Source organism: Pocillopora verrucosa, chromosome 8 (assembly GCF_036669915.1).
Source record: "Pocillopora verrucosa isolate sample1 chromosome 8, ASM3666991v2, whole genome shotgun sequence".
Lineage (NCBI taxonomy): Eukaryota > Metazoa > Cnidaria > Anthozoa > Scleractinia > Pocilloporidae > Pocillopora > Pocillopora verrucosa.
The window spans coordinates 8,630,585-8,647,713 of record NC_089319.1 but is presented as its reverse complement, the minus strand read 5'-3'; the positions used below and the strand labels follow the sequence as shown (position 1 = coordinate 8,647,713).

Below are 17,129 nucleotides of genomic sequence, written 5' to 3'. Positions count from 1 at the left end.
TAGGTATTTGTATTGATATCTTGTTAAGCGCCGGAACAATTATATTAATCTCAGAGGTAAGTGAGTTTTCTCAAACAATGATTCAGGAAGCTATGTGCATTACAGTTAGACTGTTAAACCTGTGCCTCACAGGCTAATGAAGGCAATCAAAATACCATTTCCAAGAATGGTAGAATCTATGATTGCCCTTGCTTAAATATCTCACCATTCTGTACTGAAGTTCTAGCATTGTCGCTCGTTTAGAGTGCCTCTCAAACATTGACACACTCAAGCCAAGTGTCTTTGCAACGTGGTCTTGTATTACAGGCTGCAGTTGTTTGTGATCACCAATCAAAACCACTTGTTTTGCTCTAGAGCATGTGATGGGCACGAGTGATTCAGGCTCCATGCACATGCCACATTCATCGACAATGCATTGCTGGATGTTGTCGCAAGAAGAGACCATCCTAGGACTTCCCGAAGCCGCGCAAGTACAAAGAATGATTTGAACTTGAAACTCTTGAAGAGCCCACTTTTCAGCCAGTCCAATGATCTTGGAGGAAATAATTTAAAAAGCCATCATTTATGTCAGGTGATAAAGGTATTTGGCTCGACAAGAAAAGTTTTAAGGAGATTTACGATTTTTGCGGGAGATTTTTTGTGGATTTAACGGAAAAAGAAGTTTTTGATAAATGAAAAAAAAAAAGCTTAGTAATTTTTAAATGTCTCTCCAAAAGAGCTATACGAGAGGAATCTCAATATTATTCTAGATAACCTTCATTAAGCAGTGCCTTAGTTTATGAGTGTAATTACGAAAGCTCAATCACTCCAATGGGGGAGAATTCCCGCTGACGATTATCACCAGCCTTCCCATCTATCCAGTAACTGGCACGTACTTAAGCGCTATAATGTCTTGAACGGAGTTACCTTTCCTAATTTTTCCTCTATTCTCACATCGGGGCATTAAGTCAAACCGTTCGCACATCTCTCACCTTGCAGTAATCGGCGACTTCCTTTTGGCCTATAGTTTCCTTCATCGCTTTACACTGTGCGAATCCCTCTTCATATTTCCTTAGCTCCTCCGAATAGGGGCATTCAGGACCTCTAATCACGTGATGAAGGGATACAGACTTTATTTGGTCACTGGAGATTTTCAGTTCGTCATCACTTCTGGTTGATCGAGCTGGCTTCAACTTGTTTGGAATTGGGAACTCTCTCTGCTCAATTTGATCACTGTAAACTCTCAGAACTTTCAAATCTGGTATTTTCAAAAGGAGCTCTAGGGTTGGAAGATAAAAGTTTATGTCAGCTGATGAGATTTTCAAAATTGAATAATAACGGACAGCTGCATTTTTACACTGTCGGAATAAGTTATTGTTAAACAATTAAAAAATTTCCTGCTGGGCAATACTTTACTTTACATTACTGACGTAATATTGTTACCACAATCATCACCACCATGTAATACCTCTTTTGTGAGCAAGAGTCTTAGGGAGGTCGTGCGCACAAGAGAAGCAATTTTGAAAGACCGGGAAACGCGATCTAACAAGGCAGCCACATAAAGCTACTAATGTCTGTTCCGATTTTTTCGCGTGCTAAATACTTTAATCCAGGTATGCCAACAAGGTGGAGGTGGCTCTCCCAAAAGCCCGGTGGCTTCCTTGGGTCTCCTCTTTTTCTAGCTATTAACGCTGTAAACAAATGTTTGTATTTAAATAAGCCAAGGCTAAATAAGGCTTGTGTAAATAAGGCAAATAAAAGATGATGACGATGAAACTTGAACGCGAGGTTACCCTTTTAATGTGAGTTTATTCCTAGTCGATAAAATTAGATGTCATCAAAATCAAATTCGAAAGCTACCAAAATCAAGTTAGCTTAAAGCATTTTCTGTTGGAATGGATTGTCCTTCAGTGGAGAATTTCCGCGGAACCTTACGGAGTCCCATATCGCAATTTGATTTCGTATGAAACAGAAGTCCTGACTTTTTTTCCCATTATAGCCCACCTGTAACCACGTCCACAGATTTGTTAGACGGGCCACAATAAATAACTTGAGGCGGTGATTTGTGTGCTCCATCACATTCAGTTTCACTTGTCTCTTTTTTCAACACCTTCAAATACTTTTGCGTCTTGTTTTGTTCCGCGAACCAGTAGGCGATGTGTACTCCTGTTACGGTTTTCCCGGTACCTAAGAAAAAGGAAATTTATGGTTGTTTGTAAATAACATTTACTTGTGAGTGAGTTGTCACATGCAAGCTATCATTGCTGTCATTTGTATTGAAGCTCAGAAATGTGTATGCCAGCGCATTTTTTAGTTGTGATGGAATACTGCTGACTTGGACTTTTTCCGTGCATCATTACTAAGTGAAGGTCAGTTGAACGAAAAAGTGTTTATATACTAGATAATTCTCCAATTCCTCCAATCGCTTTTAGTCGTTCATCAAAAAAACGCAATATTCGTACCTGGTGGACCCTGTATTAGCGTGAATGGATGGCAAAGTGCATCTTTGACTGCGGCCTCTTGATATGTGTTCAACTTCTTAAATCCAAACTGTGTCAAAAACAGGCTTGTGGGGAGTTCGCCATAACTTTCTAATCGTGATTGCAAAAAAAGAGCATTACGATGGTTAAGTATCGCACGGACGCTAAAAGCTAAAAGTTTCAAGAAAATTGAATACTAATCCCAATAATAAATACCTTTTGAAGGCTCTTCTCCTCTGCAAATGGCATGAACTAAGTCAGATGAGTGTTCCAAACTGCACAGCGCTGCATACATTCGTCTGAAGAATTAAAATGAAAGTTAATTCATAACAAAAACTCCAATATGTAATAGGGTAAGTGATGGATTTAACTAGGCAACCACAAGAGGTATATTTTTATTGCGATAAAGATTAAGTAGTTAACAAGATTTTGTTTTTTTCAGTTTGTTATAGTTGTAATCATGTCAAGCTTTTAGTATTGAAGATCCACATAATTGTTTAGATACCGTTACTCTGCTTGTTCAGTCAACGCAGAGCTATTTAAATTATTAGATTATTAGATTACTTCAAAGATGTGGGAAGTAAGCAAAGTATTAACCAAGTATCTTATCAGAGCATGGCTATTCATGTACCTTTGAGGAAGTGTTCTGTGGATGACTTCTAAAGTACATCTGTAACCTCCTTCGTTGGAAAGTCCTTCTGGTATGGTTGACGCCGATTGATGAAGACAGATTTTAACTTTTACCATCCGTTTTTCTTTGTGAAACTTTACATTTTTGATAATGCAGTGTGCCACCCAAAAGTCACTAGCACTTTCTCTTGTATCAGAATGTAGACTGTCTTTGGAAGACTGTGGAAAGGGTAAAAACTTATATAAGCATACTATAGCAATGCCATCTACGCACAAGAATATTGAGATAGAGTAAATACCTTTCCGTGGCTTTCACTTTCTACCGAAGAAGGCGACGTTTCACAGTAAGACATTCGGATACATACTAAATCTCCCCCATGAAAATTTAGCTGACGACTATCACAGTAACTGAAAGGAAGCTCAAACTCTCCTCTTGTAGAATCAGCCTTGTGTTTCCATAACACTTTAAGGTTTTCAATGGTGAACCCATCATTCTCCTTTACCGCTTCTGTCGCTGCCTCCATCGCAAGAACTGGTTTCCAAGCTTCTACATACTCGTCGATACTTTCATACCATTCCCTTGATGCTTGGTGTCTCGCTGTGTGCGAAAATGACTCCCTTGGATGCTTGCGGTGTTCAATGCAGATGTTAAGATGAGCATCTACCTTAAATACTTGGACTTCGGGTTCGAGGATTCCTCGTATCATGTGAGGACAGAGCTGCACAGACAGGAAATCGTATCTTCTGAGTGTAACTTTCTTCTCGTAAAAATGGTCTACCGCTCCCTCAGATGACGGCTGTGCCTCGTCATTGTGATGAGGATGCTTATAATGGATACCATGCACCTGACCAAATGACTTTGTTTGAGCTGAGGTGTCCTTCCTACGATTGGAAGGCATGGCGCTAAGCTTCTCTTTCACTTCTTTGATTGTAGTCATTAGATTCTCCTTATCGTTAGCTCGAACCATATCCAACACAGAAACCCAAACATTGGAAGGAATTTCGATCACTTCGTCGATGCCGCCGTAATTAGAAATGGATAACTCTGTTGTGTCTCTCTTGAAATCTGGCGCCGCATACTTTCTGATTTTCCATTTGAGAATGATCGACTGCTCTTCACTTTGGGTTTCTTTTTTTTCCAAGGTCAATAAATTGAGGTGACTGAGGGAAATTCTTTTGTTCCTATTAGCCAAAAGGTCATCTTCTCCATTTAAGATTTGAAGACATAAGGACTGATGCTGAATGGATTCAATGAAAACTCGTGTCTCACGACACTGTTGCTGAAGCTCAGTCGCAAGGTGGATCCTCCTGCAATACTTTTCAAATTTACGTGCGTTGTCTTGCATAAATGTATAACGTCGACACACCTTTAAAACTTCATCTTTAGTAGGGAGATTAACTGCGTAGTTGGTGGAAGACGTCAAGACGAGACCAATTAGTAACCGATGCACCACGATATCAACATACCGTCTTATTGGCGACGTAAATTGTGTGTATCGAGGTATTCCAAGGGAGTAATGGCAAATGTTCTCGGGTGGCTGATCGCCTTCACAAACGCATCGAGATTCAGACTGTATACGTCGAAAATTTGAAACAGCTGTGGCAATTTGTGGGTGATAACTCTCGTTGCAAATCAGGTATTGAAGTGTGGGAAAATCGTTTGACTCGACGGCTTGACATATCGCACGCCAAACTTGCCTCTGGATCTTAAACGTGATGCTTTCATCATGAAAAGCCTCTAGTGGTGTGGCGTCTGTGGTGTCCTTCGTGAACGTTGCGGATAACGTAAGTGACATTCTTGTATACTTGCCGTACATTTCAATCCATTCAGCCAATCTGTGATCTTTTGGTGGCAGCTGTATCTTCAGAAGTGCTAATTCAGAGTTCTCTTGTGACAAAACTTTTGCGATTTCTTCATTTGCAAGAATCATCCATTCTTCTACTAGCTCGTGGGCTTCAAAGTCATTTCCTTCGTTTTGCCAGTGATCGAATGCTCGATCTCGGAGACGATGAGATCTACTCTTTTGTGCCAAGGAACTTAAACGTCTGACCTTCCCCCTTATGTCCTCTGAAATTTCTGATGTGGTCGCATCTTTTTCGTCGATGATCATCTGAGCCTTAGCATAGCTCAAACGACAACAGGATCGAACAACTGTGCGTTTTATCTCTGGCTTACCAACTAGTTTCCCCTCTTCGTTTATGGTCGCGAAAACCGATACTGCAAGACGGTCCTCATTAGGGAGAAGGCTGCAAAAATTCTCACTAAGTTGGCGCGGAAGCATGGGAACATTTTCATGTCCGTTTTGGGGGTAATATGAAGAGCAACGTGAGAATGCTTCATCGTCTAATGGAGTGTTTGGTCTAACAAAGAAACTGGCATCGGCAATGTGTATCCCTAATCGGAAGGTTGAAGGCGATATATTCTCTATCGTCAAGGCATCGTCAAGGTCCAGGGATGTGGGAGGATCAATTGTGATGGCATCGGAAACCTTAGTGCGATTATTACGTTCTACTTCAGGAATAGTCCATCCTGGGGGAAAGTTGTCTTCCACATACCTCAAGGTCTGCTCTCTAAATTCTCGTCTTACCCCGTGCTCAGCGTACGCAATCTCCATGCTACTTCTCAAGTCGTGTCCTCTGGATAGTGATCGCACAACGATACCAAGAGGGTTGGAGAAGTCTCTTTTCCACTGAAGGTATTTAACAACAAAGAGGTACTTTCCACTTAAGACTTTCTCTTTTTTAAACATTTTTACTTTTATCGCTCTTCCGTTGTGATCCTTTCTGTACATTGGAATATCCTCACAAGCCTTGTCTGTAAGGTTGACCAGTTTAGTTGCTGCTTTGTTGATGGGCACCATCACCGCAGGATTTGCGTAATCTGTTGTACACACAAACTGGCGTTCGTGTGGACTTATTATGTGTTCAAGTACACCTGAATAAGGGAAATTTAAATAGGTTTAAAGCCGGTCGTCTAATTACATCATGTATTTATCTAGCTGTTATCATATGTCTATATGTCATGAAAGAGTCTCTAAACTGATGGGCGCAATTTACCGTGGTTACTAACGATCAGTGCTTTTGTCGATTCAGGCAATCTCGTGTCTTTTCACAAGGATGCAGGACCTGTTTTCTCAACCAATCGGATTAGTCATAACGAGGACTGTGAAGGTAACTGCACTTAAAGAAAAGCAATGTAGGGAGAGAAGTATATCATCTTACCAACAACTCTTCCTTGGACCGCTGGCTCATTTTCATCATCCTTTGAACGGGCTTTCCTCTCAACTAGCTCTATAACAACTTTGTCTCTATCAAATGCTTGACGGAGCTTTCCCTTGATGTGAATGGATGGCGTCTTGGTATCTTCTACCTCTGCATAACCCACTTGCGACTTTTCGGGACTAAGACGAAGGTTACAGACAATATATTTCTCAGGTTCGTCTGCAATGAGCTGCATCAAGACAGAGGGATCAAGAAAATCCTGTTGCTTTGAGGAAATCATGATTCGTTTTGCTCTTTCAGAGGGAGAATTGTAAAAGCCAAGGTTAGTAAGACGCACTTCAATACGGCCGTTTATGACTCGTACCTCTGGAAACAGGTCTTTTATGTCGGCACCACCCTTGAATGCAGAGTATTTTGCGTGCTCGATTGGTGGCTTTTTCAAGCCTCCCACCGCTTGAAGAGAAGGGAATTCGCAGTCGTCAAAAATTGATTTGCGTTCTTCGTCCATTTTCAGAGTTTCTTCGCATTTTTGGACAAATGCCTGAATTATTTCGTCCATATCTCTAGGAAATACTGTCTCGTCCTCAAGAAGGCTATCTTGAAAGTCGTTTGAATCTCCATTGTCGTCGTCAGGCTCTTCTTCACCCTTACCCTGATCCTGCTCCGTAAGGCTGAGAATGGGTATACCTTTGCTTTCCAAGGTATCATTTTCCGCTGATCCTTCACTCGAGATTTGCTGGCCACTTGCCTCTCGGGTGTCGCTCTCTGTTTCCACAACTTCCTTAAAATTTTTCTCTTCTATCACCTGCCTTACATAAACGTCCTCTTGGGCACTTTCTATTGTTTTCTCTTCGGACGCTTTTGCGCCTAAGCTCTTCTCAAGCTTTGGAACTGAACTTGGATCGAACGTCTTAGCTTCAGGATTGAGCTGGACACTGACAATAGGAGCGATTATTTCTCTTGATAGCTCTTCCATTGTTGTCCCAAATAGGCCACCTGCTTTATTACATCTCTTAATGTAGTCTCTCCAGATTCCACGACATTCTCCCACTGTGCAAAGAGAGACAGGATCGCCAACTACTGCCACCATGCATCTCGCTCTCGTCACAGCTGTGTTAAGTAATTTTGGATCTGACAAAAATTCCCAATAAAGTTGTCGACCTGATCCACTGTTACGCAATTCTTCTTTCTGAGGCTGGCAGGTATGAAATGTGCGCACGGTACTGATAAAAAGCACCCGAAATTCTTCTCCTGAAAAAAAAGTGCAATGAAATGAAAGATAAATGGGATAAAGTAGGTAAATCGATCTGTTATTCATGTTTCTTGGATGATTTAAAAATAGGGAAGACTTTACCTTGCACGTTATGGATTGTATCCACCTTTACATCCCTCAGATCTTTTACCTGTCGTAAGCTTTTTCGTATGGCTTGAACCTAAGTATTGGGTGTACATCGTGTTCAATTAGGATGAAGAATCTAAATCAATAGGTTTCTTTGCAAGAATGAAGAAAAAATTTTATATTATTTGAGTAATACGGACGCTTTATTGATTTTTGTAGGCAAGAAAGAGGTGAATTAGCATCTCTGTGACCTCCTAGTAAAAGAAAAAGCATGGAAGTAACGAGAGGCTTGCATGTTACCATTAAAGGTTTTAATAGCAAAAGAAATAAAAACGCTCCCTTTATCTCTTGGATTGACGGGTGAAGAATTTTTTTTCAGGGACTGAACTTGGCAAGGCTTCTCTATCTTTCCTTCTATATCACTTGATTCAATCGCTCCAACATTAATGATGAAAAAGAGAAGTCGTTTACAAACTGATACCATTTTAACCCCTTATCATTATTAATATCTTTTCCTAAGGAATAAAATCACTAACCTGGTAACGGTAAGAGGACAGTACTGCAATATCAGACAGAATTTTGGGGCCCCAAACAGTTGGCCAACTGTCGGCAATCTCTTTCACCCTCTTCTCTACTTCATAAACCTCAGATAAGTTTAGATAAGAATTGTCTTGCTCTTTTGTTTCTTTACCGCGTGCGGAGAAGAATAAAAGGGGGCCATATTTCGGGTGCTTCGGTTGGGATTCATGGCCACGAGCAATCAGCTTTTTACCATAGAAATTTTCAGAGGGAAACTTGAGAATACACTCATTGCATCGGTAGTTTTCCGTCAGCCACATAACATTGGATTCCTCATCTAGGTTGGGATTCCTCTTGGGTGCTTCAGCCTCATACTTTTCATAGAGGTCGAACAGCCTTTCAGCCAGTGACTTTTGCAGTCCCAAACTTCGCGCTTGAGGCGAATAGACTTCTGGGCTCATCTATCGTAAGATAAATGTATAAACGTTGCCCTTAAAGTAACGATTTAAAACATACACTGTTATTCCTTCTGTGAAGTTTTCTTTAGCTGGATTGATTTTTTTTCCACGTATAGTTTACGTTATCGATGATAAAAACAGTAATAGTTGTTACAATACTGATAATGAACGCTAATAAATAGGTGGAAAATTACTATAGTAGCCGTCGAAATAAAACTTTGGAACTCAGTCCCCTAAATCTAGGTTACCTCTTTAAGTAACGACATACAACACAAACTGTTGTCCTTCTTTGAAGATTTCTTTGAGTTCACTAGTTTTTTCTCCACGTACAGTTTATATTAGCGATATTAAAAATAATAATAATGATTATAATAATGAAAATGATATGGGACAAAAAATCAATGCTAATAAATAGATAGAAAACTAAAATAGTAGTCGTCGAAGAAAACTGCGGAACTCAGTCCCTTAAATCCAGATCTGTACCTGCATGTGATCTCCGGTAAAGACTATTTTCGTGTTTGTTCCCGCAAACTTCAATGGGTTTAACGCCTCGGGTTCAAGCGCCTGAGCGGCCTCATCGATGAGGATATGAGTGAAGAATCCATGCAACACATCCAGATCAAGAAGCACTTGTGATGTGCTCAGCGTTGTAATCACTACGCGATGCTCAACGACGTCATCCCGACGGGGCAAAACAAACATACCATCCTTGATCAAACAATACTTTCTGGCTATCTCAGATGCGGTTTCGAGTCTGAAATTAGAGATATGAAAATCAGTTACTCACCGATACCTGTCCATGTAAAGAAAGCACCTAAGCATTTTTCGTGGTAATTTCTGTTAAATCAGAGGCACATACTTCAGCTTTTAATCTGATAGGGCCGTCAGGCAGCAGTTGTGAGTCCTTTGTGATTTTTTCGCTACTGAGAAGTTATGTATATGTATGAAACTGATTTGGCTCTTTTGATTTTATCTCTTTACCTTCTCATCGGCTGATAAACCCTTAGAGGCCTTGCTGCAGGTATTCCATTCATGTTAAGATATCCATGCAGCAATTCGACGTGGATGTCTGCTGCCCTATTAGAATGAGTGCATAACAGAATTCTGTGGGATTTGTCTAGCTGTACCAAAAGACGCACGGCTTGGTTAAGAGTAAATGTTTTTCCTGTTCCAAACGGACCAAATAGAACCAGAGGGAGGGCATTGTCCCCAAGGGAAGCAATCCTTTCGATGACTCTCCTCTGATTTGAATTCAAACGCTTGTCGAGAAGCCATTGCCAACGAATTTTTACCTGCAATTTCAACATTCCCGTCTGTTTAAGCTACATATATTTAGAATGCGACCTAAGGTTTCAATGCATACCTTTAGAATATGAATGCTTACTTCACTTATGACAGTTCCAACACTTGGATCCGGGAATATGAGACGTAACTGTCCTGAGGTAAGTCTTTCAACAGCTTCGTGCAACTGACAAAGTGGCCACCGATTCAGCTGGAACTGAGCATGAACGGCAACATCACAGGTGTCATGCAGCTTTAGGTCTGAACACAGTTTGGACGGGAGTCTTAGAACAACGCACTCACTCTCAACTTTCTCTACTGGAGCCTCGTAAACCGTTTTAGATCCACTATTGGCCAGTTGGAGCCAGACAGAATTGACGTTGCGGTAAAGGAGACGGCCAGCTGCATCGTCTGGTCTTAGAGCGTCTTCTTCTTGCAGATGGAGGACACCAAACAATTCGCCATCCACGGCACACTTCATTCCAGTCATGTCGTCGAAAATATTCCACTGAGCATGTAGCTGGGCATTATTTAAGGTGTAACTAAATAAAATAAAACAACCAGGAGAAAAACTAAACAAAAACTAAACAAAAACTAAACAAAAACTAAACAAAATCTTATCATCAAGTAACTAGTAATTAGGCAATCTCACCATCCACCGAAAAAAGTGGTGTAAAAATATAAATCGTTTTTATGCCGTTTCATTTCATCTTTGATTTACCAAACAGGCGTTTATCCTAATTGTAATTCTTCAAGGGTTTTAATGATAACCAACTCTTTATGCACTGTTCTTCCTTCGTAATGGAATAGATAAGAGCCAACGCTTTTTTTGGAAATTTCACTCTTTATGGGGCAGCATATTTCAAACATGCACCAACTTCGGGCCCCACTGAAGCAGAACATGTGCTAGAAAAGCCTACCTGGTCATTGATTATTGAGTTTGAAGTATATCTACAATCTTCTTAGAGCGTACCGTGATATTGCTTCTTTCATGAACCTCTCCTCCAAAAATAGTAATTGATGCATGACGTGTTTGTAGATCTTAGGGCTCAAGAGCTCATCGGCGATTTCTGCTTGTCTGGGAAGACTGTACTTCCTTGACAAGTGTTCTGCCTGAAGAGCCTCTCTTGTCTCGTGGACGAATCTGACCACTTCCACAGACCTTTCGTCCCATATTGCCGGCGTGTGCGTAGCGAGATGTTCTGGTGCGATGGGAAGGGTTGTTGACTCACTCGTAACATCAGCATTAAGTTTTTTCATGAGGTAGGGCTTCCTCCCAAAGTCGAATAAAACTAACTGTTCAAAGCTTCCATACAGAAGAGATTCGAAGGAGACTGTGAGAGCCACCTTTACACGCCCAACCTGCCTCTTTGGGCTCGGAGACTTGTACCAAGAGTCTTCCAGCTTGGCTGTGTATAAAAGCTTGTACGTCTCACAGCCTTGCTTTTCTTCAATGCAACCAACGCGAATTTCTGATAAGCGATAACAGCTGTGGTGTCGGTGAAGGAGAAAAACATTTGGTAAGGATCCTACCTCATCTGGCTGAAATGGTGATAACATACAATGCATTCTGTTAAAATGATTCAAAGGTTCACCATTTAAACTTTAAATTGCACCACCCGCGTCTATCTGCCACAAGTCTAAATGTTTCGGACACCACGGCAACCAAAAATGACCAGTCACTTATTTTCTACTTCCCAGTTTTCAAATACATTGTATGCCATACATTAACTGCTGTTGAGTCGATATTATAATAAGATCGTTGTTTTAAAAATATACTTAAGGTATCATTTATTATTGTAATCATCATTATTATAATAATTGTTTCGATCATGATCAATTACCATTTCAAAAATTATAATGGACATTTTAAAGTATGATGTCATCGTTTTCCGTAATTTTCATAAATAAAAGGCTGCATGCTAAGTCGAGTTTACATGAGAAAAATTTAATCTCATAAATGTACTTTATGTGAACTTAATCTTGTGTGATACGCTATATGAATGCGCCTTGAGCTTGGACTCGAATTTTTCGTTGAAGCATTCGTAACTTCATTATCATAAACTTACCTTGAAGCTAAGAGTAAATGTCCACTTATGCTGCTCTTTGTCACGAAGTTTTACACTAAGCTCGGGAGGAGTGCAAGTAACCTCAACTCCGGCCAGACATTCCACTCGCTGTTGACGTCGAAGAGAAAAATTTGATAAGAGATATATTTCCGTGCAAAATCGTAAAAGAATCTTTGCTATTCTGAAAGCCAAGGACAATATTGATAAACGCACAGATTTTTACTCGTTTAGTGTAATCAATTTTGTGTCAACACCCTGTATTTTCTAAATAAGTCTAGACTTACAGTTCTTTTGGTCATGAGTCTAGAAAATATACCTTTTTCAACGTTATATTGCATTGACTCCAAACGCACTTCTAAGATCATGTCAATATATGTTTGCGAGATTTTCTGATCCATCTTTTTTCGATGATTAGGTAAGTTTTCAAAAACAAAACATATTGAAATCGATGGAAAAAAGGTTCCCAATTGTTTACCTCTTCTTAAGTTAGAGTCTATCCATTTATGTAACATCTTTTCTAAAATTGACATTGAAATGAGAACATAATTGGGGTCAGATTTCGTTTGTTTGTATGTTTACTTGTTTTTTTGTTTGTTTCTGATAAATGTATCCACTGAGTTAGGAAACTTTGTAACATCCGAGTTGCAAATATGATAGCTGATAAGGGAAATTTTAAGAACTATCTAATCTCATCTACGACACCATCATGAGGTAGGTAACTTACATCTTCTGGTGGTGCCTTTAAAATTTTCGATTTCAATTCTGAACAAAACTCTTCGTCCTTCTCTTTGATTTGCATCGCACGGTTCTCCATTACTTTTCTATCGTACTCCTGTTTCCATTCGTTCCGTTCTTCCTGGCTATGAGCATAGATACACCTTCTACCAAATCTGCATCGTTCACTTGTATGGTAGCTGTTTTTGAGATAGGACAAAATTGTATCATAGAATAATCTTCATGAGAAACACTATTATTTGTGAGAAACCTCTTATGAAAAGAGGATAACTCTACTAAATAAACAAGAATTTACCCTCAAGTTCAGTCACACAAGTTTTCTTACAACTGAGAGCGCTATTTTGGGGCAGTAACTGAGCCTCGATATTTTACGATACATCAGTGTCATCAATTTCGATACCTCTGGCTGAGATGGTATTACTGCAGTGGTGATATTTCATCAATTCTGCCAATTATCATACCTGTTGCACAGTATATAAGAGCCATTTGTCACTCCTGGCGGGGGTGGTCTATACAGTAGCCGGACTGGAGGCTGCTTGGCTGCGGAATTTTCGGCAGAGGCATATGGCATGCCACTAGATGATCCAGTAAGAGTTTCCCGTGGGGTGGGAAGAACTAGTTCAGAAATGGAAAGAGAAATTTGGGTTTTCATTTTCAACTCGTTACTAGGCCGAGCCGCTGTGGGTAAGCGATATCTTTGTCAAAAAACTGGCAACGTGAAGGAAATGTCTAATTCAATATAACACTAAAAAATGAATGCGTATGTAGATATACACTGTGTGTTAGAATAAAATAAGTATGCATGAAACGTGCTGCGTGGCACTGATACCCCTCCAGAAACCTTCATGGTGCAATGTAGGATCCTCTCGATGAACTGATTTAGTCTCAGGGGGATAGGCTTCTGAAGAAACTGTGTTGCTGTGTCGGTGGTGGGGAGAGGGGGGGGGGTTAAGGAGATAATTTGGTTTTATGGACTGAGATGATAAAGAAGGTCGGCCACTGTGCAGAGTTTCTAAAGCTTCTAATCAGAAATTATACAACGGCCTACCAACATAATCATTTATGATCGTGAATGAATTATGGTGATGAAAATCAACAAGATATATCCCTATTGAATATTCAATGAAGAGCATTTCTCTGGTACTTACCCCCTTCTCTTTCCATAGTCCACATGGTTACCTCCTGCTCACCGTGCGCAAATAAGCATGGTATCCTAAGACAACGTTCGTGTTTGGAATACTGACGACATTCCTTGAATGCAACAGTAATTTTCACCTCTTTGGGAAACGGCCTTATTAATTCCCACTGTTTCCAAATGTCACTCCAGAAAGCATACTTGAGCTTCGACCGGTTCTCACAACCTTTACAAGCTTTGCTTTTGTCGAAAATACTTGCGGCCCGCTTACCATTTTTCTGAAGGAAGTCGTCGCACACGACGTATACCCCGTTAGGGACCCTTCTATAATCATTAGGAGAGTTAATTGGAAGGATGGTAGTCGTCTTTTGAATCGGAGTAGACGGTCTTCCAGGAGACTTAAGGGCGCTAGACCAAGTGGAAGGTTGAGAATTTTCTCGGCCTCTTTCACAGAAACTTTGAGTGGATATAGCCTTCTGCTCAACCTCCTGGGAAATAGAAATGGATTTTTGTGCCGAGGAGTGGATTGGAGTTGAACTTCTTTCGGATTTCTCTGAAGATGAAGACCGACCGTTGTGAGGTGAGACCGCTTCCACAGGTTTAACCACTAGCGTCATGTCAGTGGGAGGTGCAATATGTGTTATAGGGTTTTCCGTCACTTCTGCTCCTGTTGAGACCGCCCCTGCAATCCTAATAGTAGACGTTGGTAAAGGTTGAACGAGTAGTGGAGGTTGTCCAGGTGCCGAGGGCATTGGGCATGAAACGAGAGGAGATTTAGTGTTAAAACTGTCTTCAGTAGGGCTAACATAGGCATCGGTTCGAATTCGTGTAAGAGCCGCTTGGGATGCAAAAATGGCAGGAGTGGCTGAAATAGGGCTGCTTTTAAAAGGTATTCCAAACTGAGCCCCGGGAAAAGTGTTCGATGGAAGACTTGGATTCGTGACAGTACCAAAGCCAGATGAGGGATTTGCAGTAGAATCTCTGTAAGAAGCTGTCACAAGATATTCTGATCCATTGCTAATCGCCTGAGCTGCTGTGGAATTACCATCTTTTGCCTGTGTTATGAGCTGTGCGGGTGTTGCTGCGTTTGTGGATCGCAACATACGTAGACTCTCTTCAGGGGTGGGAAGTCCTAAAAAATATAGAAAATTGAACCCCTAAGCTTTTAATGAGGCAAAGAGAGAAAAAAGAAAAATTTACACTTACTGCCTCCTCGCTGCAATTCCCAGATATGCCTTTCTAACTCTCCGTGGGCAAAAGAGCATGGCACTCTTCGACAAGACATTCTAGATGCAAAATGCTTGCATATATCAAGTACAGCTGTGGGTGGAATCATACCGGCAGGGAATTGCCTTATTACTTGCCACTGGCGCTGGATGTCATTCCAGGTAGCGTACTTTAGCATACTCTGATCCTCGCAGCTTTGACAGGTCTTGGCCTGTGTACTGTCGCAAGGAGGCCAGCTACCCAAAAAGTGACCACAAACGACAAATACCTTTTCTGGGATTGGTGCAAGATTGTTGAAACCAGTCAGCTGATCCGCGTGCGTATTGGTTGTTATTGTAGGTCTACCGTTTTGAAAGGTCTGGATGATTGACGCTGGTGTCGGAGAACGTTGCCCCTGTTCAGCTATAGGAGAGCCAAGAAAACCAAAGGAACGACCTTGCTGGATAGGAATCATGTTTAATGATTGATCAGGCCTTTTGTTCAAAGAAGTTGTTACTCTTACTGGCACGCGAGGTGCTATCGAATTGCTCCAGGCAACACCAGAAGAACTCACTGATACCTCGACAGGCTCTCTTTCCAAACTTGGAAAGTCTTCGGCATTGCGAAGGTTTGGGATTTCAGTCTTTTTCTTGCTCAAGTCGCTAACTTTGTCTGTAGAGGTAATAACGGATGTCTTGTGATCCTGTGATCCCATAACTGTTTCAGATAATAGCTCGGTCGATCTAACTTTTGTTGCTGTGATCGGAGTTTTTACAGTTTCCGCTGTACCGCCTCGTGGCAAGCTTTGCTTCTCAGCAATTGGCTGAATACTAACGTTCTTAGATGATTGACATTTTTCGCCTGTTGAAACGATGTAGTTAAGACTGGATACCTTCTCTTCAAACTGCCTTGGGCTGTCTAATAAAATTTCATTTCCTCTCATTTGCGGTTGGCGGCGAGTATACTGTACAAGTGTAAACTCTTCCCCGTCAGACTCCTCGCGTCCATCAACTTCCGAAACATTATGCCTATATGTTAAAGTAGTTGTGTTGTTCATGTGGAGATAGCTAAAGCTTTCATCTGGATCTTCAATGACGGAATCTGTTGCTTGCGAGTCGTCTTCGTCCGGGCTATCATCAAGTGATGAATTCGTGTCGTTACTCACAGCTGGTAGACCTAATCATATATATATAGAGAGGGTCAATTTTGTTACACACAGAATAGATGACACACTTAACTGAGGTCAGATTAGGTTGGACGAAACAAGAACATAATACAATCCCTAATTCAACAAATGAAGGAAAGTAGGAAAGGAAATAAGGCCACGAAATTTCTAAGGAAGGTACGTTGTCAGAATAAGCCAGTTAAGAATTAAAGATTTACAGGTTTTGTTGTCGGTACTATCTACGAGTAGATCTTATAGTTACCAAATGAGTCTGAAAAGTCTTGAATGGGCGCTATTTTGCTGTAAAGCACGCATGAAGCGGCTGAAGCACCAAAGTACAAACTGGCAGATGGCGTGACAGCTTAAGCTCAGCTCCGTGTTTTGTACTCTGATAGAGCACGCTATTTCAACCAATGACAGCGCTCGTTATAACCGAACTTTACCATAGTAGAATTCAATATGAAGTCTTAACAATAATGGAAAACTGTAACCTTTGCGATGCCCATCCATCATTGAAATACTTTGGACCATAAGCCCGCATATAATTTTTTTTTCAAATGCATTTACTCGATAACCTATCATAATCGAATAAATACAGCAACTATCACTCATCGAAACATGTACTGCATGTTTCTCTTCACTTGCCTTGATTTTTTAACATTAACTTCACTTTAAATAATTATTCGTTAATTACGATAATTTTTTCTAAGATTAAGAACTGCTGTAATTTACCTTTTGAGGTCTCGCTTTTCTTCTGAGCCTTTTTCTTCGCTCTCCTTTTCTTTTTCTTCTCCTTATTTCGCTTCTTTTTCTTCTGTTTACTTCCTTTAGAACGGTGTATATCATCCGTAGAAAAAAAACATAGAATTAGAAATTAAAAGTAAAATGGTAAAAAAAAAAATAGAAATGAA

At 40.6% G+C, this 17,129-nt stretch overlaps 1 protein-coding gene across 3 annotated transcripts in view; it reads right to left on the bottom strand.

Annotated features, from left to right (window-relative positions):
- LOC131778842 (3'-5' exoribonuclease HELZ2) overlaps positions 1 to 17,129 on the bottom strand; it is a 29,573-nt gene that overhangs the window by 2,083 nt on the left and 10,361 nt on the right. For all 3 annotated transcript variants that reach the window (XM_066171389.1, XM_066171388.1, XM_066171390.1), the window contains 20 exons: positions 16,951 to 17,043; positions 15,054 to 16,229; positions 13,861 to 14,979; positions 13,174 to 13,327; positions 12,702 to 12,891; positions 11,978 to 12,085; positions 10,882 to 11,450; positions 10,012 to 10,450; positions 9,609 to 9,919; positions 9,111 to 9,381; positions 8,187 to 8,630; positions 7,666 to 7,744; positions 6,312 to 7,562; positions 3,389 to 6,024; positions 3,091 to 3,308; positions 2,676 to 2,758; positions 2,442 to 2,570; positions 1,984 to 2,166; positions 972 to 1,258; positions 206 to 532 (listed from right to left, as the gene is read on the bottom strand). In XM_066171389.1, coding sequence (XP_066027486.1) covers positions 206 to 532; positions 972 to 1,258; positions 1,984 to 2,166; positions 2,442 to 2,570; positions 2,676 to 2,758; positions 3,091 to 3,308; positions 3,389 to 6,024; positions 6,312 to 7,562; positions 7,666 to 7,744; positions 8,187 to 8,630; positions 9,111 to 9,381; positions 9,609 to 9,919; positions 10,012 to 10,450; positions 10,882 to 11,450; positions 11,978 to 12,085; positions 12,702 to 12,891; positions 13,174 to 13,327; positions 13,861 to 14,979; positions 15,054 to 16,229; positions 16,951 to 17,043 — 10,067 coding nt within the window. The remainder of the gene's footprint in view (positions 1 to 205; positions 533 to 971; positions 1,259 to 1,983; positions 2,167 to 2,441; positions 2,571 to 2,675; positions 2,759 to 3,090; positions 3,309 to 3,388; positions 6,025 to 6,311; positions 7,563 to 7,665; positions 7,745 to 8,186; positions 8,631 to 9,110; positions 9,382 to 9,608; positions 9,920 to 10,011; positions 10,451 to 10,881; positions 11,451 to 11,977; positions 12,086 to 12,701; positions 12,892 to 13,173; positions 13,328 to 13,860; positions 14,980 to 15,053; positions 16,230 to 16,950; positions 17,044 to 17,129) is intronic.